General features: G+C 35.7%; 1 protein-coding gene across 13 annotated transcripts in view; it reads right to left on the bottom strand.

Moving 5' to 3' along the window:
- Window positions 1-524: 524 nt before the first annotated feature.
- gab1 (GRB2-associated binding protein 1) overlaps window positions 525-25,341 on the bottom strand; it is an 85,624-nt gene continuing 60,807 nt past the window's right edge. For 4 of the 13 annotated variants that reach the window (XM_067405238.1, XM_067405246.1, XM_067405247.1 and 1 more), the window contains 10 exons: window positions 22,946-23,171; window positions 22,612-22,701; window positions 19,732-20,375; window positions 17,436-17,530; window positions 17,015-17,318; window positions 13,689-13,772; window positions 9,064-9,157; window positions 8,420-8,543; window positions 4,929-5,057; window positions 525-1,199 (listed from right to left, as the gene is read on the bottom strand). In XM_067405238.1, the coding sequence (XP_067261339.1) occupies window positions 1,041-1,199; window positions 4,929-5,057; window positions 8,420-8,543; window positions 9,064-9,157; window positions 13,689-13,772; window positions 17,015-17,318; window positions 17,436-17,530; window positions 19,732-20,375; window positions 22,612-22,701; window positions 22,946-23,171 (1,949 nt within the window). In that variant the 3' untranslated portion in view covers window positions 525-1,040. Of the gene's footprint in view, window positions 1,200-4,928; window positions 5,058-5,906; window positions 5,983-8,419; window positions 8,544-9,063; window positions 9,158-9,960; window positions 10,625-13,653; window positions 15,749-17,014; window positions 17,319-17,435; window positions 17,531-19,731; window positions 20,376-22,611; window positions 22,702-22,945; window positions 23,172-25,341 lie in introns of those variants that run through there. The other 9 variants (XM_067405239.1, XM_067405244.1, XM_067405242.1 and 6 more) reach the window with 9 other exon arrangements.

Below are 25,341 nucleotides of genomic sequence, written 5' to 3'. Positions count from 1 at the left end.
TTTCAGTGAGTACCTGACCTCGGCGCTTTTTGTAAATTGATACCTTGCTTTGAAAAACAAAAAATAAAGCAGAGAAAATAACACACACACAAAAAAAAAAAAAAAAAATCAGAGAATTCTCTTCTCTGTTAAAAACTATCACAGTTCCTGATTCCACCAATAACATTTCATAGTTTCTGATACCATCTCAGACCGTGTAGACTTCTATCCTGCAGAATCCACACCTTAGCCTTAACATACTAGATATTAGATACAAATAAAGGACACTTTTTATTCATGTACATAACACTTTATACAGTCTGCCTGCTGTCTTAAATGCAAACGAAAATAATTTTCAAACAAACTAACTCTTTCACCTTAGTAGATTTGCGGTTCAAGCAACTCAAAACCTTTTGATTGCACTACCGAATTACACTTAAGGCCCAAAAGAATAAAACAAATGAAAAAAAAAAAAAGATTTCAGATTATCATGGAACTATATACACAAAAAAAAAAAAAAAACATCCTAAAACCCACCTTGGCAGTTTTGTGAAAATGGAACATTGCAAAAGCAAAAGTCCTTGACAAATTTAACAGACCTGATACACCCCAAGCCCATGGAATAATGTGCTTTAACACCAAGATGGGGGGAAAAACGATATCCAAAAATCAGAAACTGTCCGAGTGGATGGGTGAGGGGCAGTGTGTATCCTTATAGTACGAATAATGCTGCTTTGTTAGCGCAATTTTCACTGGGCTTTCAGCCAATAAGGCTTGACGAGTCCTTCAGCCCCTGTGCAGAGTTCGGTCCATCTTTCTTCGAGTCTGTCAGCTTATACATGAGGATCCCTCGAATCAGCTCTCCCCTGCGTGGGTGCTGTCGTCTAGCAGGAAGCAGTGTAAACTAGCTGATCTGGGAGCTGTGACCTAGTCGCTGTCACACAGCTGTATCTAAAATCAAACATGGAGGCCGGATAGGAGGTTCAGAGCATGTGCAGCGTCCTCCGTTCCTCGGCCTCCCGCGAGTCCTGACCAAGCAGAAAAGAGGAAAGAGATGGGTGTCATTTGGCCCCTTTGGTGGGGGTATCTGTCTCCGTCGACTGCCGTCCGTCGCTCCAGGCCTCTCGTGTGCTCTTCAGTGCTTGCGTTCGCTGCTGATCCACCACCACATAGTCAACCCGCTCATCTGATGCTGAAATACCAGTCCCGTTAGTCTTCTTCTGCAAGGTGAAGATATGACAGACAGTCAAAACATTACCAGCAGTTATCAGCAAGGTGATACTAAAATAAAAAATATGCAACAATTCTTTCTCCAGTATCAGTAGTGTATACAACTGACTGTGGTAATGAACAATTAATTGAAAAGTTACAATTTTACACAATATATCGGTACAATATCAGTTATCAGATGATATTTGATATTTAACCGTACATGCCAATTTACCCTCTTTTTACATTTAGATTTCTTTGTCATGTAACATTCACTATTTAAAAATACTAACAATTATAACACTGTGAATGTATATTACACATTGAAGGGATCTGGTCAGAAATGGTCAAATAAAATCCTCAAATTCAGTTTCATACTGTACAATACCTAAATTCACTTTTGGCATTTAAAGTATTTATTTCAGTTATTAGCATTTTATTGATACATATTTAATTTAAATGTGTTATTAAAATAAATTTGCACTTTATTTATATAAAATGTTATTGAATTTTAATATCAGCCACTGCTATGCGGTTATCAGGCATAGCAGTAAATAAGTATCAGCTGAATTTTAATATCGGTTCATCCCTTGTTTACTTAAATGAGCTATACTTGAAAGCTACATGACATTGTAGTTTAATTTGTGGATATTAATATTTAACTTTTTAAATAAAGGAATAGGGATAATTACACTATTTAAAAAGCTAGAAATTAGGGGATAGAGATATTTTTTTGGCGTCAGAAGTAATGTTCCTATATCTCAGAAACAGCTGATCAGGAATTGAAACTGTTGCCACTCACTATATTTTCTTGTCTGGATGATGGGAAATACAATATAATTATAATATATAATATAATTCTCAACTCATGTAATACACACGGCTAATGAGACAGAAGGCAGAGAATGACAATATTCCATCAAGCTGAGAGAAGAGCAGATTTAGTTCCTGCTATATAATGACAAAAAAGCTATAGTAGGTGTATAATAATAGAGCCTTGGAATAATAGCACTGGCGTCAACATGTATTAAGCCCCCCATTGTTACGCTTGTCAGCTATAGACAGTAAAAGCATGAGGTAGTCTGACTCCTGGTGATTAAAACCTCACACACACAAATCTATCCATAATAATTTACTTTAAAGGGCACCTATTATGACCTTTTTTACAAGATTTAAAATAAGTCTCTGATGTCCCCAGAGTGTGTATGTGAAGTTTTAGCTCACAAAACCTCACAGATAATTTTGTATGGCATGTTAAAACTGCCACTTTTTGGGTGTGAACAAAAACGCGCTGTTTTAGTGTACGTCCCTTTAAATGCAAATGAGCTGCTGTTCCTGGCCTAAGAGGGCGAAGCTTCATGAGCTCATTCTCCAGTGTCAGTAGTCAGGACACACTAATAATGTCAGAAACTGTCAGTAATGGTGTTTCAGACCGAACCGGATTCGGACAATAATGCCTACCGAGCCAGAGAATACAGTATATGTTGCATGGGTATAGAACAGGTATAGTTTAGTTTAATTACGTTATAACTTATGTTGTCATCATGCTTTTATCAATTATTAATACAAGCCTGTTGTACCGCATCCAAATGATGGCCAAAACTTTACTGATGAGTTTTATGACATCTAATGTACATCACACAAAGTATGAAGCGTCCGTTTTCACTCCTGAAAATTACTGTAAGAGCTTAATAAAACAAGTGAAGTGTGCATTTAAATATTATGCATAAACTCTCTCTCCCTTGCATTAACATATATAGCAAATTACACAAAAACACTTGTTACAATTAACAGTAAACAAATATAAACTGGTAAGCTTTATATTCGTAAATCAACTCTGATGAACTATAATAAAGTGCCTGCTCTCCCTTTCATTACCGCAGTAAACAGTATCGCTCTGGAGACTATAAGCTGGATAACAAAGAGTTTGTACTGATCCATCCTTGAGGAACACTTTTTAGCCAAACCTATGTTTTGTATTGTCCCTTTGTACTGACATTCGTTCATAATGCAGTCTGGTGTAAAATGATTTGCACAGACATTTAGGTATATGGGGGTGCATTCCCTTCAAAAATAAAACTAATCCACTGCGTCTTCAGCGGCTCTGATGTCAGGAGTACATGGAGACTGTTATGTTCACTCTTACATCCAACAAAAGAACACCTCAATAGCTTACTAGACATTCTTGTCACTACAGCTGCTCCAGCCTGGAGAAAATGGTGGACTGTGTACAACTTACTCTGGGCGGGGTCTATGCTAATATGGCAGAGTCTGTCAGCAGCCTCTGGGGGTGGGGCCTGTGCAAAGTGATGTCACTTTGCCCAGAATCTGCTAACTAGGGCTGCAACAACTATTCGATAAAATCGATAATAATCGATAATGAAAATCATCGACAATGATTCCTATAATCGATTAGTCGGGTCTGCCCACCGTGCACATAAAACTTCTGCCAGTTGTGTCAAATAACAGCCATGAAAAATGCATTTCTATGGACAAAACTGCATCTAAAAATAGTGGAGGAAGCAGAGTGAGCTGCTGCGGGAAAGCTGCCCAAAATATGAGAATTCTTTCATTAGCGAAGAATATGAGAATTCATTAGCGTAATGGCATACCCTCAGTGCAAAACGGTCATTCTACGGCTATCCTTATCTATAAATGTTACAAATTCATGTGAACATTTCCATTTTGCATAAAGGTTCATCCTGACAGTCTGTGTTAAACTTCAAACTTTACTGAATGAGCGCCGGCGCGCACACCTGCAGAGAGACGGAATGCGGGAGAGAGGGGGACAATTAATATTCAGTGCAAAAATATTCATTTTGCTGAAATAACTGTTGTTTAAAGTTAAATTTAGATTTAAAAGTCAACATGTCATTGAAGTATTTTATGAGAGTAGTAACTGTAAAGGGATAACAACATGTAATTGAGTATAAATGTAAGACATTTCTTATAGCTTATTTACAGGATAAAGAAATGACGGTAAGAGGTGATTGTGTCCAGAGTGAATGTGTGTGTTCCTGCAGATCATTTACCTTGCCTGTTGGTTAACACTGAGTTGATGTTTTTCTTTATTATCTTTATTACTATCTTGATTTTTAATGTAGAGATTTACACTATATTCACTATATACAGTGCTTAACAAATGTATTAGATCTCTGTAAGTACAATGTAAGTTTTGTGCCACAGCTGTCCTAAACTATCAGTATTGGTCATTCATGTTTCTGTAATGATGATGACTTCTAATGTAACAATATGATTATTGTTGTTATCCATGAATTTTTCATTTGACTGTTTTACAAGAAAGGCAGGAAAAAAAGTAAAGCAATTTATAGTTGTTGTTTTTTTTCAGATGTCCAATTACAGTCAATAACAACAGAGACTGTTAAGTTTTTTTTTTGGATATTATGTCTGAATAATGACTATTTAGTTGTTTCAGGTTATTAGCCTAACAAAATAAAAGTAAATAAAATTAGGATTAATCGAAAAAATTATCGGCCAGCTAAACGATTATCAAAATAATCGTTAGTTGCAGCCCTACTGCAAACATCTTGTTCTAAGACACTGCTTATGGTTTATGGGAATTTAAAAAAAAGAAAAAAGAAAAAAGAAAGTGGGTGGATTTATCATCAATAAAGGGTGGTTGTGTATACACAAATTTATGTTCAAACACCATGTAAAAGTGAATTTTTCATAACAGGTTTAAAGTTTGTCTAATTGTGAGAAATTATTTATCATCTTACCTTCCGAGGAGGAGTTGATTTCCCAGGGTCCAAGTCGAGGTCCAGGTACTCCACCTGCTTGTCTCCTTTGGGCTTCACCATGGGACTGCCACCTCCATCAGCATTCATTGGTGGTCCTAACTTCATGTTCTGAGATATCAAAAAATAAAAAAATAAATTACAAAAAATAAAAAAAGTTGAATATGAAAAGTCAATGGTCAATGTTGTAAACAGAATTAGGTATTAAAAGATTTATGCTACTGATATATTAATCTATGACAATGCTTCTAGGTGATGTAAGTGAACAGTCAGATTTTTTTTTAAATATATATAATCTACCAATCTACATGCGGTCGTTCACCCAACATTCATTCTGATGATTAAATTGGTACTGAGTTGCGTACACAGTATTGTGTCTGCACAATATGCAGTGGAAAAAGAGGTCTTTCTAAACGGTTTCAAATTGATCTGAGAGCTTCATAATTCATTAATGATCCATCTAAGTAATTCAAAATAATGCTTCATTAGTTCTAGAGGATTCTGCTGGAAAACAACCTCTACAGATGTCATTCCGACCTCTAAAAATGTTGCTTGAAAAAGTATTTCCATATTTCCTATTTTTCATGGTATGAGTCATAAATGTAATGCATAATGTGGTTCTTCTATGTACGTGCTTCAAAATATATGAAGCCTTATTTCACTCTGCATTATTTGCGAACTCAATACAAACCAAATCATTGAGTGACTGTCAGGGGGAACAACACTGCATTTGTAATATAATGCATACTGTATATAAGGTATATAAGTTCAGAAAGATTATCATCTTGAGCATGAAATAAAATCTGGACTGGACATCTACACTCAAATTAGGTCTCCCTCATGTTGAAATGAACATGATTTTATACCCAAAAGAAAAAAAAAAACCCTGTCTAATAGTGTTTCTTGCTGAATTTTTCAGGTCATACACTAAGTTCAGTCTACTTTTGCAACCCTGCTCACCTCATCCAGGTGGTCTAGACCTGACACTTCTCTCTTTATAGGAGTGATGGGAACTGTACAGTAGAAGGACTCCTCTCTACAGAACGGAGGAACAAGGAGGAGAGGAGGAGCAGAAAAATCAAAGAGTAAACAGGAAACAAATGGCAAAGGCAAGCAGAGAAACTAGAAATGAAAAGAAAAGAAAAAAGCAAAACACTGAGCCAGACAAAAGGATCCACAAAAGAATGCAAAGAACAGAATGTAGAAAATGAGAAACAGAAAAAGAGGCAGAGAAAGGACTTTCCCCAAGTACTGGCAGCTGAAACCAGTGCATCAAAAGCCACACTGTGCAGTGTTATCAACACCACAGCTGTTTGCTTGTTATTTTACAACCGACATGCTAACATGTTAGCAAACAAAACAAGCCATGCACAAAAAGCTTCATATAAAGAAAATGGTCCATTAAAAGAAATAATAATCACATTAATAAACACAAACATGGAACAGATAAGATGGCCCTTCAGGTGAAACCAAGGAAACAAAAAGGAAATGGAAGAAAGACGCAACAAAAATAGCAGAAAACCTGGAGAAAAAAAAAAGTAAAAGTAAAGGTAGAATAAGCAGCGAGGGGTCCTTCTATCTAGTATGTTCACAGACCACAAAATACCATCCAGCACTTAAAGGGGTCATGAACTGTTATGTTATAATGTTTTGAGGTCCACTTATCATGCTAGCAAGATTTTATACATAAAAAAAATAACATAATTGTATTAGTGATAGGCTATTTTCTATCCAGTTTTTGACCCTCTCTTCGAAACACTCACTGCTATGGTTGGGTAACAGTTTTGCATATTAAAATCTTTTTCAATGTCCCTGCCATGTGGAATTGTTTTAAAAACTTCCAATGTTAAAAAAAAAGGCAACTGGCGAAATTCAGCCATACATGTTTGAGCCAAAGTCTGACCTGAATAAGAAGACCAAGGATACTCTAGTCTGTAACAGCACAGTAATTAATCATCATTATTTATATTTATTCCTTATTTGTGAGGTAGTTGTTACATAGAAAAAGTGTCTGCCAAATGAATAAATGTACATTTAAAAGTTGTTACAAGTAAAATTAGGCAAACAAATAAATTGTCTTACTGACGCGATCAGGAACTTTGTTAAAAATAAACTTCAGCCATGCTTTCCTAATCACAAGCAGGGCAATGCAAAGATTGTGTTTTTCCACAACGTCTTGTAATCCTCAGAGGAATATCTATTGTTTTGCTGTTGGAGTAATCCTGTGTTTGCGTCTCTCTCGTATTTACACACCTCTACTACATGCACAAATCAGTGGGCGGGGCTAAAGAGACAATGGCGTATTAGTAGGCGTTGATCTTCTGCAGAGTTGTCTTTCGTCGTACTTTGACGTCATACTAAGACAAAATCCGAAACAAGTTATTTTCTGAGTTTGGTTTCAGTAAAAGCTGTGTTTGGACTAATGAGGAAGTTTATGTTCTGAAACTTACAGCATGTTTTATAATACAATGACCTTTCATATATCAAGAGATCAAGGAAAATTTGATTTTGTAATTCATGACCGCTTTAAGATTTGGGGGAACCTGTAATTTAATTCTCATTCTAGCCTTTGTCCCTAATATTTAAAAAAAAAAAAAAAAAAATTTGAATAGAAAACTGAATAGAACACTGAATAGAATGAATATAAATATATATGTGTGAGAAAAAAAAAAATCAATAACAGAATGTTTATTTCAAAATCAAATCTGCTGATAAAATATGAAGAAAACTAAGAATTCTAAGAATCACAATGATTTTTTAAAGTATATTTTATTTGCACTATCATTCAAAAGTTTGGGGTCAGTATTTTATTTATGTATTTGCATTAAATGTATCAAAATTGACAGTCAAGAGGATTGTTGCAAAAAATCTATTTCAAGTAAACGCTGTTCTTTTGAATGTTCTACAAAATACATAACATAAAATTTCCTAAATTATACTTGAACTGTCCAAAGTATTTAAAGTATTATTCAATATCAGTATTAGTAAGTATTACTCACCAAACAATCATGAAAAACATGTATCAGGATTTCCATAAAAAAACAGCACAAACTTTTTAAACCATGATAATAACGAGAAATGTTTTTTTGAGCAGCAAATCAGCATAATAGAATGATTTCTAAAGAATCATGTGACACTGACGACTGAAGTAATTACTGCTGGAAATTCAGCTTTGCAATCACAGAAATAAATTACATAAATTACATGTTAGTAATATTTAGTATTAATATTTCACAATTTTGCTGTTTTTACTGTATTTTTTGATCAAATAAATGCAGCCTTGGTGCGCATTTTTGTGAAAATAACGACCCCAAACTTTCAAACGTTAATGTATGTGTATATAAATTACTTCTAAAGTTGATTTATTTTTTATATACATATATACACGGAATATATTCCAATTCTGACAGCATGAAATGTATATTTTTAACTAAGTGAAACAGTTGCTGTGGTGTTTTTTTTTTTTTACATACTGGTTCATCTGAAGACATATTGTGTTGCATGGTTACATAATTCTCATCACAGTCGTCGGAGTCGCTGCTGGAGGCAGTGCTATGCCCCGAGGACGGTCTGGGGGCCGTGGTACACCTAGAGGGGCTAAGCAGCAGGACAACATTTACACTGCCGCTCACACACACACACACACACACACACACAGACAAAGAACAGCAACACAAACTCTGGCTATCTGGATTAATACATGATCTGAGCTGGAACTCTTTAGCTGATATTGTGGAACCCAAAACACACTGGCAGTCACAAAGATCCACACACGCTTTCAACAGCCTTCCAGACACGAGCCACATGGCACCTACATCAATGTATTAACTCAATAAATAATTCAAGAACACAATTCATGGCTTCTCTGGACTGTCATCACTACCACTTTTGCTATTATGTAGTGCTAGGTAGCAATGACAGTCAAATAACTTATAACAATCTAATGGTGACGTTTTACTACCATCACTAATATTTCACTATCATGGGCATGTTAGGACAAGACTACAGGAATGCATGAATGATTAGTTATTTAGCCTGTGGAGTCTGTTGCGTGGAGGCCATGCAGAACCATGCTTAATTGCTGATCTGTTTCAAAGGAAACATGCCCAACACTTACTCCCTCGTGAAGGACCTGGTCACGGGGGAACGGACCGGTGCCGTATACTCTTCCCACTCAGGTAAAGGCTTGATCTCCAAAGGGGCTGGCTTAACTGCAAGAAAAACACCAGTTTAATGTTGAAAAATGTCCAGGATGACATAATACCAACCAAAAGGTTCGGCCTAATATTGTAAACATAATAACAACTAATAATATTAAAAATAATAATAATAATAATAATAATAATAATAATAATAATTATATATATATAAATATATATAGTGCTGCTTGAAAGTTTGTGAACCCCTTGCAGAATCTGTGAAAATGTGAATAATTTGAACAAAATAAGATTATCCCTCAGTTTTCCTCAGTGTGAAAAGATGGATCTCAAAATCATACAGTCACTCCTGGAAATGATTAAAATATGAAAAAGATGCTGGAAAACTGAAGAATTTTTGCGACCTGGAGGATTTTTTTGCAGAATATAGGGCAGTTTAACTGCTCAGGACAAAAAGGGACTCATGGACAACCATCACAAAACATAAAGACAGTCGTAGATCATCCAGATAACCACACATGGTATTAAGAACCAAGGGTTCACGAACTTTTGAATGGGGTCATTTTTATAAATTCAGCTAAAAAAAAATCTTTTTTTTTGTCTTGTAGACTTTATAAACATTGTTTATGTAAAATATCTTATTCAGGACAGTACTTAATAAAAAATTACATGCATTTTGTATGATTCCTCTTAATTTGTTAAAATTATTTACATTTTCACAGATTCTGCAATTGTTTCACAAACTTTCAAGCAGCACTGTAAAATTATATATATATATATATATATATATATATATATATATATATATATATATATATATATATATATATATATATATATATTTATATTATACACACACACACACACACACACATCTTAACTCTTTCCCCGCCATTGACTAAATTTTCCATCATTTATGATACAAGACCTCCCCGCCAATGTCAATCCATGTTTTCACTGTTATATGGTATGAGGCGCTATTACGCATCTTCTAAAAGAGTACAGAACCTCCAGATCAAAACACAGAAACAAGCAATAGAACTCAAAAATAGTTATTTGCTTTTTTTTTATTATTAAACTTGCCCACATTCAAGTGTTGATACAAAAATACAACAAAATATTCTGGGGCCATGAAAGTTTTGTAAAAAATGATCAAAAATTCTGGAAGCAGCGGAGAAAGAGTTAAACAAGCAGAACTAATTTGTGTGTAAATTCTCCATAAAAATGAATTCAACGGGACAACTTTAATATTACTTTATTATGAATTCGCATGTAATTTATGAGGTTTGTTCATAAAAAAAACTGGGTAGTAAATATTAATTTACAAAACAAATTATGCTTAATTCTAATAAATACAAATTATATTAAAATAAAAATAAATGTGAGGAATTGCACATGCAGCTAATGGTAGACGTTTAGCCAGTAGAGGGTGATATCTGCTATTCAGTACATAATGGGAGTGAGAAGTAAATAAGTACCCTTTCCTCAGTGGGACAAGTATGTTTCACTCCAGCTTTTTTTCTTAAGAACACACATAAATAAAATACAAGAGCAAGTCATTAGAACTGAAATCACACCTGAGGGAAAAGCAAGGCCACAGCTAAATGAAGGGTAAAAACGAGTGATAATCACACACGTCTCCCTGCTTTTCTCTCATATAAGAAGCATCTGATTCAGTTATCATCACAGCTGGCCCCGAAACTTTGCTGAGCTGAGAAACACCCAATCTGGCAACTGAGGAGTAGCTGTAGCTGGCTGAAACGCACACCAGCTGGTGCCAGTGTGTGAGGGAAGACAGCACAGACTGGTATGCATCTCAAGGCCCTAAATGAACTTTTGGGCACATAAAAAAGGTGCTTACTCCAAAACACTATGTGCTGATTCATCTATATTGGACAAGTGTTGCGTTATTGTACCACTGTACAATATTTTACTAATATAAAAAATTGTGATGACTTCTTAGCAAGAAATGCATGACACAATATATATATAATATTATAATATAATAATATAATAATAATAATTATATATATATATATATATATATATATATATATATATATATATATATATATATATATATATATATATATATATATATATATATATATATATATATATATATATATATAATATTATAATATAATAATATAATAATAATTATATATATATATATATATATATTTATTTATTATTTTTTTTTTTTTCCTTCAATGTTTGAATCTAAAGGAGAATGGAGTATTTTTTCTTTTCTTTGCACTGCTCTGATAGCATTTTATTTAACATGTGGTACTGCATATTTACCTCAGAGCCTTAACATAACCAGTGTTTCCTTCAATCACTGCTATTCTGATGGCAATTTAACACATATTAATACTTTTTAAGTATCTTTGGACACCCTGATGGCAGATACACTACCGTTCAAAAGCTTAGGGTAGGCAAGTTTTTGTTTTGTTTTTGGTCAAGAAATTAATGATTTTATTCAGCAAGGATGCATTAAATTGATCATAAGTGAAAGACATAATTTATATTTCAAATTATTTTAAAATTTTCCACAAAAATATTCAGCAGTACAACGGTTTTCAACATAATAATAATAAGAAGAAATGTTACTTCAGCACCAAATTATGAATATTATTGTTTTTCCTCTATTTTGAGCATAAGAGACTAAAAAAAATCTTACTGACCCCAGACATTTGAAGAGTAGTATACCTTTGGACACCCTGAAGGCAGATCTGTCCTAATGCCATTAAACAAAGCAGTATCAGGAAGCTCCCAATATTCTAACCAGACACCTGGATTGCTCTTCAGACTGTTAGTCATGACAGAATTCATCCGCCCACTATCAGCTCTTGTCAATATGACTCAAAAACGGTTCTGCAAATGTGTTGGTTAAGTGTTTATGATGTTTATGACTCGTGGGGCCAGTGAGCGGTTTGAAAATGAAAGGTGTTTGTAGAGACTCTGGTGATTGAGTGTCAAACCTTAATCAGTTAGTTTTACCCGTGATATCAAGTGTGTTAGCCTCCCTCCACCAGTTAAGCACAAGCGTCACTCAACCATAATCTAGAAACCTTAACCATCACAAATTCATTTGCTTAATAACAAGCTGACCAACCATTTAAGAAACAAATCCAAGAGGCTTCAGATGGACTGTTATCTGTGCACACAATAGACAAGGCAATGGATGGATAACTATGAAATAGAAATTCACTGCAGGTAGTGAAGTTATGCGTGTTTGTATGATAGACTATGTTCACACAGTTAGTGTTTTGGATTGGAAACCATTTTTTTACAATAAATTGTGTCAAATTGTTCTGATCATACAACAATTTACAGTAGCACTAGAAGCTTAAATACTGTCTGTGTGAAAGAATAACCTGAGTCAAGTGCTTTTTATTCAATAAAAGGTGTGAATAACAGTGACTAAAGTAAATACTTAGTTATAAGTCACTTCGGGTATAAAATACATTTCTCACTCTCATTTATAACAAAACTGTGTGTAAACAGTATTTAATACTAGGGTGGCACCAATATAATTATTTTCATGTTATGGCAGATAACCAGTAGCCAACATTAAAATTCTAAATTTTTACTAAATAAATGGGTCAATGATGTGACAGGTCATTTCTTTTGTCCAAAGGCCTTAATAATAATAAAAACAAAGATATGACATGCAAAGTATGTAAGATAGTACAACTAGATCTCTTTTATTGAATCCAAAAGGTTTTAATTATATTTTGCTACATATAAAAGGTATTTTAAAGATTTTGAAGTGTCAAAAGATCATTTGGTTTAACCGTCCAAAGGCCAATACAGTAATTTCATTTGTGATTAAAAGATCTTAAAATGTAATAAATGTACATTATTCAGGCATGATTTTATAACATCATATATCAACATTGTGTAAAATGGTATTGAAATTATGTGTAGAAGTCGTTGCTTTGCTATGAGAAAGAATGTCTGGAAAAATGTGTTTCATTTATGTCATTCGGAGTAACCAATATAAAAGGAACCATTTTGGATCAAGTCATGTGGTCATGTGACAGGATTTGACATCATTCAGACACCAGCAAAGGGACACATGGTCATGAAGCAAAGTAACAAACTCTAACTATTTGAAAAATTCATGTTTTCACTTGCTCATACGCATGTCCCGAAACATAAGGTCATTTGGCGCAACCACTATAAAACATGAAAAATGTAATATTTTAAAAACTTGTACTAAATATAAAATGTTTTTTTTTTACATTTTCAAAAACCTTATTCGTCCATGACCCATATATTACAAAGAACTAAAATTATATTTATGTGTAGATATGATTCAGATTCAATATCAGATGTATACACACAGACATAATATTAACAGCTATCTACAAGAGAAAGAACCATATTCTTTTGCTGTGTGAAGGTAGCCATATTCTCTGTTTATAAGTCCCTTATATCAAGACATGCAGTGAGGCCAGAAATTTTGATGAAATATTTGTTCTACTATACATTGTGTTATTTACAATAAGAGCTTGCCGAAACCTTCAAAAAAAATACAGCGAAGACAATGAGAGCAGCATTCTGTCGAGGTACGTACCCTTACGCCGTCTTGAGAATTCACCTATGGTTTGGGAGTCGGTTCGCTCAAGACCGACTGCTCTGTTTATTTTAGGGCTCTGACCTGAATTGGTGAGAGAAAACTTCTTTATTACATGTCTTTTTTAGAAGAATCGGTCTTGTCTTGTCTTCTAAACTTCACACCCATGCAATTTAGCACAATCACGGCCACCTCCATCACTCGTGCCTCTTCTCTTTTTCCGCACAGATATGTGTTGGGCTGCTGCCATGGCAACAACTCTTCATGCATTTAAGACATGCGATGAACAAGGCTTTCCCACAAAGACGGACTCGGGCGAGACATGCACAGGGTTAAACAGACACACGTGGGTGAGTAAAGCATTCGCACCAACCGACGACACGCCAGCATGTGGCTCAGCCAGACAGAAGGGTTCAGTAATGTCTTTGCAATATTACAATATTAGAAAAAATTAAACCGACATTTTTTTTCTGCTGTACGCATGTAGATGCCACAAGAAAATACCACAAGTCAACAGTGATGATGGCCACAATTAAACAGACCAAAAAAAAGAAAGAATAATAATTCATTACAAGATTGAAGGAGAAGTGAAAGTTCACTAGTTCAGGTAAAAAGTATGATATAAAAAGAGATAGAAACCAGACAAAACAGATATAAAATTTGAATTCAGCCAGAAAGCTGATATAGAGGAGCCACTAAAAGGATAATGAGTGAAGACAAAAAGTACACAAAGTACCCAACAACTGCTTATAAAATGCCACCAAAGCCATTTGAATTACACCTTGTTCAGCAAAAGCTTGCAAATACACAACAAATACAATAAGCTGCGGCCTGAAGAGCAGCAGAAAGATGAAAGACCTTTTACAAACACACTGGACATTAGAGAATGATGAGAGAATTGTGCTTGGCCCATGTTTAGTGAAAATTTGAAAACTGATTTTAAAGACGACCTATTTCATTACCCTACAGTACATACATGTAGGATTTAGAGATTTAGAGAATCCTTCAGGTTTGCTACTTACTTCGTGACCGTTAAAAAAGTACATTCTGTACAGTATGAAGGGGGGTAGCATGAATGTAATTCGGACATACTACATCCGCCATGTCTTCATTATCACGTGACCTAAAGGCGTCAGTTACGTTGCTTCACCTCCATTCATAAATCCTCTCCTCATGGGACAGTAAAGTGTCCATCAAATGCGCATTTCAGAATCTCACCGGAAGTAGTAGGTCATCCAGGGACTTTCTGCCTACCGTTTTTCGAATACTATGAATTCAGACATACTACTCTGTTGGTGTACTGTTTTTCGCATACTATATAGTAGGGAAGTATTCGATTTTGGACGCAGCTATAATTATGGCCATGCTATGTTTCCATGCTTAGCTGGAAAAAAAAAAAAAGGAATATGGAAAAACTTTGCAAATTAAGCATCTTTCCATCCATTCAAGAGAATAAAATGGTCATGAATAAAGAAATGGTATTTGGTGACTTTTATTAAATGTAATGTTTTGAAGGTTTAGAGCACGCTTCAGGTTTTCTAGTGATCAATGGCAGACACGTTTTGTCTGACAGACTGTCAGAGATAATATTAGTCAATAATCTGCGCTAATTATTTAGTCACATGATGACTTGAGGCAACATCACAAGACTTAATACGCATCAAGCTATTTATTTGGTAAACGCATATCTAATTCAATTTTTGGGAACATTGCATTGCTGGTTAACATTATGCACCTTAAAGTCAAATGTGTCACTGACAGTATTGGGGAAAGTTTCTTTTAAAATTAATGCATTACAATATTGCGTTACTCTAAAAAAAATAACGAATTACATCACTTAGTTACTTTTTATGAAAAGCAATGCTTTACATTACTTTTGCGTTACTTTTTCTCACCTGGGCTAGGCTTGCTTGTTTGTTTTTAATAACAACAACAAAAAAAATTCTATATTTTGCAAATGTTAAGGCCTTTTTACACCAAAAGTGAAATGACGAAATGCATATTTATGCCTGTGCAGTAGAGGGCGCCGCTCACACAAACCTTTCCGCTGTGCTGCCGTTCTGGATTAAAGAAGAATAGGATACAGGAGAAGAAAGTTTAATGCTCTTAATTCTAAATCGAATATAAAGTAATTTTTGCTTATTAGTATTGGTGAATTAGATCATTGAAGGTCAGCAGCAAATATATTGGTTAATAAAGTGAGATTAAATACAAAGTATATTTGTGTATTTTAATATAGTTAATTATTACAGGTTTGCATACAATTCTGAGATTGCATTTCACTGTTTTTATTCATTTTGAGGAACACTGAATGTTTTCATGCAAGTAAGATGAGTAAATGCATGTTCACATTTAGTCTAGAACTACAATAACCATCATGTTCACACAGCGCACACAACACCTCTGCACTTTATTTCTCTCAACATGAGGACAGGAGAGCTGTCAGTCAATAACTATGAAAAAGTAATTTGCATTACTCATTTAAAAAAAGTAACTTGGATATTTTGTTGTAAATTGAAAAAGTAATCTGTTACTTTACTAGTTACTTGAAAAAGTAATCTGATTACATAGCTCAAGTTACTTGTAATGCGTTACCCCCAACACCGTTCGCTGAAATAACCAAACCTGTTAATTATACTTGGTGTAAACATAGTTATGACCAAGGCAGTGCATCTCTGCATGCAAGTTGCTGTCTCCTGCATTAGTCAGCGCTCCGAAACAAGAACACGTAATTGAAGATACAGAATGGTTTCGGATGAGCGCAGAGAGCTGCTACCATTAATGTTAGGATCAATAGTGCTGTCCCAACTGACTGCTGATGTTTCGGGCCTGCTTGTGCAACTTTCAGCACGTCCCCTTTTTCTCTCAGACCAGATTGAAATTCCCCTCGCAGGTCTGGCCATCAAAGAGGTCTTTCACTAAGGCACAATGGGGACAGAGGTGACCGCTCCAGGCTAACGGCGCAGACAGGCTCCCTCATACCCAAGGCTCCGAGTCTGTGGACAATAGCTTCTTTCATTTGTGAGGTCACATGCTAACGATTAAAAGGCAAAGGCCACTGAAACAGCAGTGCGGACTAGTTCGCTAAGCAAGTTGAAAGATCTGCAATGTGAGTTATGATCGTATGACGACGAGCAGTCTGAGAACTCGATCAACGTTAGTTTCAGAAGCGTTTCATGCGGACGAGATGTTTCATAAGCATGGGCCGGCACCTGTTAGTGAGAAATGTGGTAATGAGAGTTGCTGGGCTGAAGAGATGCAAGCATTGTACATACTCACACACTTACGTCATACACACCACAATAGAAACAAACCTCAGGGCTCACCTTTACGGTCAGGTTTGAGGTTGCGATCTACAGGCGGCGGTTGGCATTCGGTTATGTGCATTGCTCTGCGTGGCGGGGTCTTGGGGCTGGAGCGGAAGCCCATGTGGGCCGGAGGGGGCACCTGTTTTCCGAGGGAGGAAAACTCCACTGTGCCCGGTGTCATGGGCACGTAGTTAGGCTCCTGAATGGGTTCAGATAGGCTGCTGGAGCGGTGATGTGATGAAGAATGAACACTCATGGGCACATAGTTCTCATCCATCTCCTCAGTGGAAACACCTCCTACTGGCACCATGCCTTTATTCTTCTGCATGCATCCAAGAACAGTGACGAAAAAGTTAGGGATACTTGATACTCTTGAAAGACAGGACATAGCATTTTAGAACAGAAAAAAAAGATAAAGTTTATTATTAAGAAAACTTACAAAATAGTTGTTGAAGCTTTCATTAAAATCAAACGAGCAACTTTTGTCTGGGGGGAAGGGACGGGGTATATCATAGCAGTCTTGAGATCCGTAATCTGTGAAATAAAAACAAAATAACTGAATGCTGTCAAAAAAAAAAAAAAAAAAAAGGCTTAGACCTCTTTTATTCTCACCAAAGCTGCATTTATTGATCAAAAATATAGTAAAAACAGTATAGTAATAATGTGAATTGTTACATTTTTAAAGAACTGATTTCTATTTAATACATTCTAAATTTAAATGTATTCCTCTGATAGCAATGCTGAATTTTCAGCAGCCATTACTCCAATCTTCAGAGTCACTTGATCCTTCAGAATCATTTTAATATGCTGATATGGTGCTCAAGAAACATTTCTTATTCTTATCAATGTTGAAACCTGCTGCTTATTTTTTGTGGAAACCCTTTTTTTTTATTATTAATAGATTGTTACTATATATATATATATATATATATATATATATATATATATATATATATATATATATATATATATATATATATATATATATATATATATATATATATATATATATTGAACTATGTCTTTACTGTCACTTTTGGTCAATTTAATGCATCCTTGCTGTATGAAAATCTTACTGTCCCCTAAACATACATACATAGTTTTAGTATGGTTGTGCATTATTATGGAGGCATGTGTGAAGAAGGGAGTGTATGTAAACAATCTCTTGCAATACCACCAAACAACACTAGAGGGCCTGCTCTTGACTACATGACTCCATTGTTGCAGCACAAACAGCTTGATGGGCTATTAAAATATCCTGAGAGAATTATTTGCGAGACAATAATCAAGACTTAGGATCCCAAAATAAAGATAGCCACAGTACAGACGTTAACATTTTTAGCATATATATTAATCATTCTGTCAAACTGTAAGAAAAACAAATATATTATAATATATAGAAAAATATAAGAATTTTATTAAAACAAATCTAGGTCTAGGTTAGGGTGACCATATTTTAATTACCGAAAACCAGGACACTCGGCCCAGCAATGAGATACTCAAATGATGCTCGAAGTTTACTCAAAGATGCCTTATAATTTCAGCACATTTAAAGTATGCCTCCTCCGTATGGATAGAAGATTGTTATACTATCTATAACCAAAGACACAAATTCAGATAGGCTTCTCAGAGGTTACTCAAGTTTTATTATGACAAGTTTCAAAAATAATGAATGAAATAATGATCTTATGTTATCTTCTGTATTAAAAAAATAAATACCTCAAAAAAAATACCTCTGTAATATTAGCAATCCAAATTTAACAAAAACAAAAATCTTTAGTTTTCTTCATCCTTGTTTTCCTCTTCATCCTGTTTTTCTCCCTCATCCTCCTTGTTTGCCCATCTATATTTTGCTGTAGAGCTGATCTTTCCCTGCAGTTTTTTGTTGTTTAACAAATAAGCATGAAAGTTATAAAGAAATTTATATAGGCCTATCAGCTGTTACATCGCAAGGTACAAAGGAAGAGCACAACGAGCTGAACTCATAGTAGATGATAGCTGAAGGTTGCTCTGCTGTTACACGAAGTATCTGTTATTTACAGACGACTGCACAAATCATGCATATTAATGAAAACATTATAAACTGTTACCTAGAAGTAGTAATCAACTGTAGTTTAGGCACAAGTCAGCCGTGACGATGAGAATATAGTTACCTTTATGGAATAATCCACTAATGTTTTGAGATGCAATGTGATACTAATATTTGCACATGCAATCGCGCATGTCTGCGAAACTCATTTATATTAATGTATGCTCTGCCTTCGGAAACCGAAAATCTTGTAACACCGGTCAATTTAATGGCCCAATGAAAAACAATGAAAACAAGGACATTTTCGTCACTTTATAAAAAAACAACCAGGACAGGACGTGAAAACAGGACATGTCCTGGGAAAACAGGACGTTTGGATATATATATATTTTTTTTTTTTTTTTTTTTTTTTTTAATTATTATTATTATTTAATGAAAAGAGAGTTCAAAAGAACAGCATTTATTTAAAACACATTTTTAATGAAATAGGTCTTTATTGTAATAAGTATTTATTTATTTAAAAATTCTTTATTTTTTACTCAACCATTATAAAGTTCTTTATGGAGTCAGTATTTAACATACCGCTGTTACATATAAGCACATTTTTTTGAAGCCAAAGTGACATTCCCTGCATTCATAATTAGACTTCTTTAGATTTTGAGCTTTGTCACTGAACATTTGCGTCAACATTTTCATATCCTCCTACCTTTACGTAGACGTGAAGAATCCACTGTACCAATGGTGTTGCTTCTTAGTGCTTTGTTCCCTCCTGCACCAGATGGCACACAGTAATTCCCATCAGTCTCAGAAACTGACCGTGGCACCACATACGTGTCCGTGGGCGACCGCTCAGGTGGGACTGATCCTGCGGTCAGTGAAGGCTTAGGAGGACGAGGGGGCGGTACCACGTCTGTGGCCCCTGAAACAGCCTCCACCCCAGCTGTACGGGGAACCTGGTAGGTGCAGTTGCTTCCAGGTGTGGGTGGAATATCATAGCTGACTGACAAGTTCCGAAACTGGGCCTCTAAGGAGGGTTTACGACCAGGTGTGTTAAAGACGTAGAGTTCACCAGGCTCGCCGTCAGGAGCGGGAGGGGAGGACGCCGACTTCGGCAGCAGCACAGTGTCCTGAGAGTAACTTCGGGGAAGATGGTACAGGCCCTGCGAGTCGGCCGACAACGACTGCCCGCGTGAAGGAGGAGAATCATAGAGCCCTGCGGCATGCTGGGTAGGAAAGAAACCATTGACCGAGGCGTGCTTGGAAGAGGAGGAGGTGGGCGTGTAGTGGGAAGGGAGGTTGTCATTACAGTCGGGTTCGGAGGAGGTAGACTTGGAGCAGTCGCCATGAGCCCTGCAAAGAAGCCCATGCATGAGATACCGACTGTCAGTTAAATAACACAAACTGAATATATTACAACAAACTTGCTGTTCATCAAGACAAAAACACCTCCTCAAACACATACCATATTCATGTCATCATGCCTCCAGAAAATAAATTTCTTTGTTATGAAATTTGCAATACAAATTAGACTTGAATATACTACAATATACAAATCTCAGTTTTAATTAATTGGCATACAAAATGTATAATGTACAGTCAGCCGGTCATTAATTATTTACACTTAATTATTTCACTTTAAAATTAAATTACCCCAAGCTTTACTCACCCTCAAGCCATCCTAGGTGTATGAGACTTTCTTCTTTCTGATGAACACAATTGGAGTTATATTAATGAATATCCTGATGCGTCCAAGCTTTATAATGGCAGTGAATGGGGGCTATGAGTTTGACGCGACGTCAGTTATGCTTTGTAAATTGAATACGGAAGGTGGTCTGGGGGAAGCTAAATATTTACTTTATAATATTTATGTGTTAAATATGGATATTTTTCTTACACAAAAAAATCGCTTCACTTGAGAAGCCCTTCATTAGCCCACCGGAGCCGTGTGGAGTACATTTATAATGGATGGATGCACTTTCTTGAGCTTCAAACTCGTAGCCCCTGTTCATTGGCACTATAAAGCTTGGACGTGTCAGGATATTTATTAATATAACTCTGATTGTGTTCATCAGAAAGAATAAAGTCATATACACCTAGGATGGCTTGAGGGTGAGTAAATCTTGGGGTAATTTTCATTTTAAAGTGAATAAATAACTGAATCCTAAAGTGGTTTTATTCTGAAATAATGACAAGCTGACAATAGCTGCGTCGCATTTCGAAGGCTGCGTCCTCCAGAGGTCGCATTTGAAGGCTGCATACGTAAAAGTAACTTAGATTTCAAAGAAAGAAATTACAGTATTTTACCCCTCACAAGAAATAACAGTACATTTTATTATGGTTAATTTTCTTAAATAAGACATCCTTGATGACGTATACAGTCTTCGAATGCGACCTCCGGAGGACGCAGCCTCCGAAATGAGACGCAGCTTATATTATCCAACTTATTACACAGCAGCTTGGCAATTAAAAGGTGCATTCAATAGTTTGATGCCAATTTAAAAAAGTTTTACAAATAAATAAATAGTGTTTTTGTCACGGTGTACATTCAAATGAGATAAATGTCATCTATAAAAACTTTTTATAATTGTATATAAACTGTACAAATTGTATATAATTATAATTGTATGGTGCAGGTCACTCCTTCAATGTATTGCAGCGATGAAATGGTACGGTCTGCTCACTAAACGTCAAAGAGAATCCTCACGCTCATCAGATGCTGCCTCTGTAGATACACTAGTAGCGTAGTGTAGTTTGGTAAATTAAATAGCGAAAATTAGATAATGTAACACTCTTACATAGACTAAAAACGAGCATAAACATTGGTATAGCATACACAAAGTGGAAAGATTTTATGATGGTGAAAATCTTGAGTAGTGATTGTCCAAGTTGATTATTTTTTGTTGGAGAGATAAAGGGAATTAATTATTGTGTAGAACGCTCTCTAAAACTCACTACTAAATAAAACTCTTAACAGCTGCGATAGATGGCAAGGCTTCTAACACCACGGTGGCATCGGTACTTACAGTGCATGAAGAACAGCAATACGAACGCAAGCTAAACAACTACTGAATGCACCTTTACAAAAAAAAACAAAAAAAAACACAACACCTAAAAAAATTGATATGAGTTAATAGAAGAATTATGACAGTATAGACAACAGTGCCATTGAAGACAAAAAACTAGTAGAGTGCCGCAGACTGGTTGCCAAGGACAACGGTCAAATATCCAGTTTAACGATCGTTACACAATATTTGACCACAGAAGGCAATGTTTAAACAATCATTATCAAGTATTTCAAGGAGCGTGTAATAAGCTTCTAGATATACAGCTAGAACTGGCAAGGTTAGTGCCAAACACAACCATGCACATCACATTTCACACAAGTCCCAGTTAAAACTATGTATACAAACACACTTATAAGCACTGATGGCAAAATACCAACCCATTTCACTCATTAAAATATTGTTTTAGTAAGTTATTGTAATAAGTGTGCAGATTTTCAGGTAAAAAATAATAGTATTTGGCTGTTGACCAAATGTTTGTGTTGTTTAGTACTGTATTCTTCACACTGATGCTCTTCACTCACTGACTGTCAGGAGCAGCACTCCGGCTCTCACACTCCTCCAAAAGCAGGTATTCCTGCTCCTCCTCCCCTAGAGAAAGAGGAGCGACTGGACTACACCACACACAAATACACACAATGAGCCCCCTTATATCCAGATTTTCACCCAGAGCATTTACTGAGGTACCTTTTAGTATAGGTGGGTGGAATTCACTTTATATAACACTTGATTTAAAACAACAACAACAACAACAAACTCAAAAGAGTAACAGACCTACTTTACAAATTATAGGATAAGCCATGTTCTAAAATAGCCAATACACATCTGTGATGCAGTGGGATGTGTTTCAAGTCTTACCTGTTAGGCTCAGGTTTCTTGCTCTCACAGTTGAGCAGCCAAAGGTAGTCTTGAGGCTCATCCAGACTGGAGGAGGACCCCAGGGGTCTAATGCTGACAGGCTGGTAGGGAGGAGGCAGGTTGGCCAGTGCAGAAGCCCCTAAGGCTCCTCCTGGCACTCCACTAGGGGCTATATCCACCACCAGACCCCCTGGCACATTTACTTGGTGAGAGACCTTTGCAGAGTCTTTAGAAAGAACAGAGAGGAGAGATTAACATTAGGCTTCACACTTTAGGAGATCACAAGCTTTGAGATACATTTAAAGATTAGATCAAACTCAGGGTAGCACTGCTTTAATCAAAAGCTTTTACTGAAAACATCTCTGTACCAAAAACAATTAGTATTGTGAAAGAGTCTCCACAGGCTGACTAAGTGCACTGGGGGAAAAAAAAAAGAAGTGTGAACTGATGAAAATTAAACTGAGATGTGTGGTTATGAGGTATATTAGTACAAAAAAATAGTATTCATTCATTCACTCATAATTTTTTTTTTTTTTTTTTTTTTTTTGCTCAATGTTTTCTGGAATATTCATAGAATATTTTTATATTTATAAATGCAACTGGAAAATATGAAGAGATGCATCTCATGATAATCATTTAAGTTTTATATGCCATTAATTGATAGTTAGGTCTTAGTTCTATGACCCTGCTTGATTTAAAGATTTTTCTCATCGCAGTGATTTCACAGACATTTTCCAAATGCACGTCCAATATAAGTACATTTTTCCTTTATTTTAAAACTAAACTACATACCAAAAAGTATGAAATACCATGTATGAAACCAAAAAGTACCCAATGACACTGCCTGACGAGTGCAGTTTTACTTCCTGTGTTAATATTGAAACACAAAAGTTAATGTGTGATGGACATGACGGATTTACCATAATTACAAAATTATGACTTCCTTATAGAATGCGTTCCTTATAGAATTCCTTGTAGAATTATAACTTGTAAACTCTTTTCTGAGAAAATGTTTTGAGAGTGTTCTCATGGGTTGTCATCTTGCAATTATGTTAATCACAACATGGTGTGAATTCAGCAATACTGAAGGGAGGAGGAAAATTTGGAAATGGTTTGTGAACATTTTTGGTCTATTTTTCCAAAAGAAAAATTTAAAAATGCGTACTCAATCTACTCAAGGTTAATGTTATCATTTTTTTTTTTTTTTTTTGGAGTACACTAGCATTAACATTAGCTTAAAGGCCCACTGAAGTGCCTTGGAATGCACAGTGACGTAATTTCAACTGAAACAAGGGCGGGACATATCGCGCAGCTCATCCCCTTTTTTAAAATAGCCAATAGCGTTTTGTTTATATCACAGCTCGGCCAGAGCCATTGAGCTCGGTAAACCTCAGTTTCCTTCTAATCTCTAACGGTTTCTCCTCCTAATCTCATCCATATCGCTTTAAAATTTAGCAATATAGCATTGCAGAATTCAATGGGTCCGATACATTTTGTGAATTGTGCCGACTCGAGCATATGATCCGCTCTGTGCTATCGTGTCTCTGGTGCGCTGCGGTTCACGTGACACTAACGTGAAACCAGACTTCAATCGCCTCAATGGAAAGCATATATGCACTGTCTTAATCGTTCCCTATCCCCTATATAGTGCATTATGTGCCATTCACAATGTAGAAAATAGTAAATGTGTAAACAAGTGACCGATTTCAGCCGCAGCGTCTATTTATAATGTAGGGGGCAGGGCACTTTAGATTCTATAGAGCATTTGATTGGACAGAAGATTTGATAAGAAGCTGAAGTCCGCTGTGATGTCATGAAAATCCGTGATCCATTTTAGCTTATTCATAACCTTAAGGCTAACATATTCATACAAACTTACAATTTGATTTCAGGGGGACTTTAAAGGGATAGTTCACCCAAACATGAAAATTTGATGTTTATCTGCTTACCACCAGGGCATCAGAAAACGCATTCTGATGATGGAAATTATCACTCGCGCTTTGCTTCAATGAGTGCGAGACATCACTTCCGTTGTCAGAGCACAATCAGACCTCACTAACCGGATGCGCAGGGCAGTTGGACATAGTGGTGTTTTAGAGGTAATAAAATTATATAAATACAGTTCGGTCTCTCACACAAACGGATCCTTTCGTGTCTCAGGACATCAATGTGTCGTCACAAGCCACAAGGTTTAATTTGGATTTGTCTGTATGTTTTTTTCACTCTTATAGACGGAATTCCCATTGACATGCATTATATGACTGACAGACGGCAACGGTTGAAGTTAAAAATCATTTGTGTTCTACTGAAGAAACAAAGTCACCTACATCTTGGATGTCCTGGGGGTACATTTTTGGGTGAACTATCCCTTTAAAAGCTAATAGATATGGACTAAA

The sequence above is a fragment of the Chanodichthys erythropterus genome, chromosome 12, assembly GCF_024489055.1.
Source record: "Chanodichthys erythropterus isolate Z2021 chromosome 12, ASM2448905v1, whole genome shotgun sequence".
Lineage (NCBI taxonomy): Eukaryota > Metazoa > Chordata > Actinopteri > Cypriniformes > Xenocyprididae > Chanodichthys > Chanodichthys erythropterus.
The sequence above is the reverse complement of the archived record's forward strand: the minus strand, read 5'-3'. Positions and strand labels throughout refer to the sequence as shown.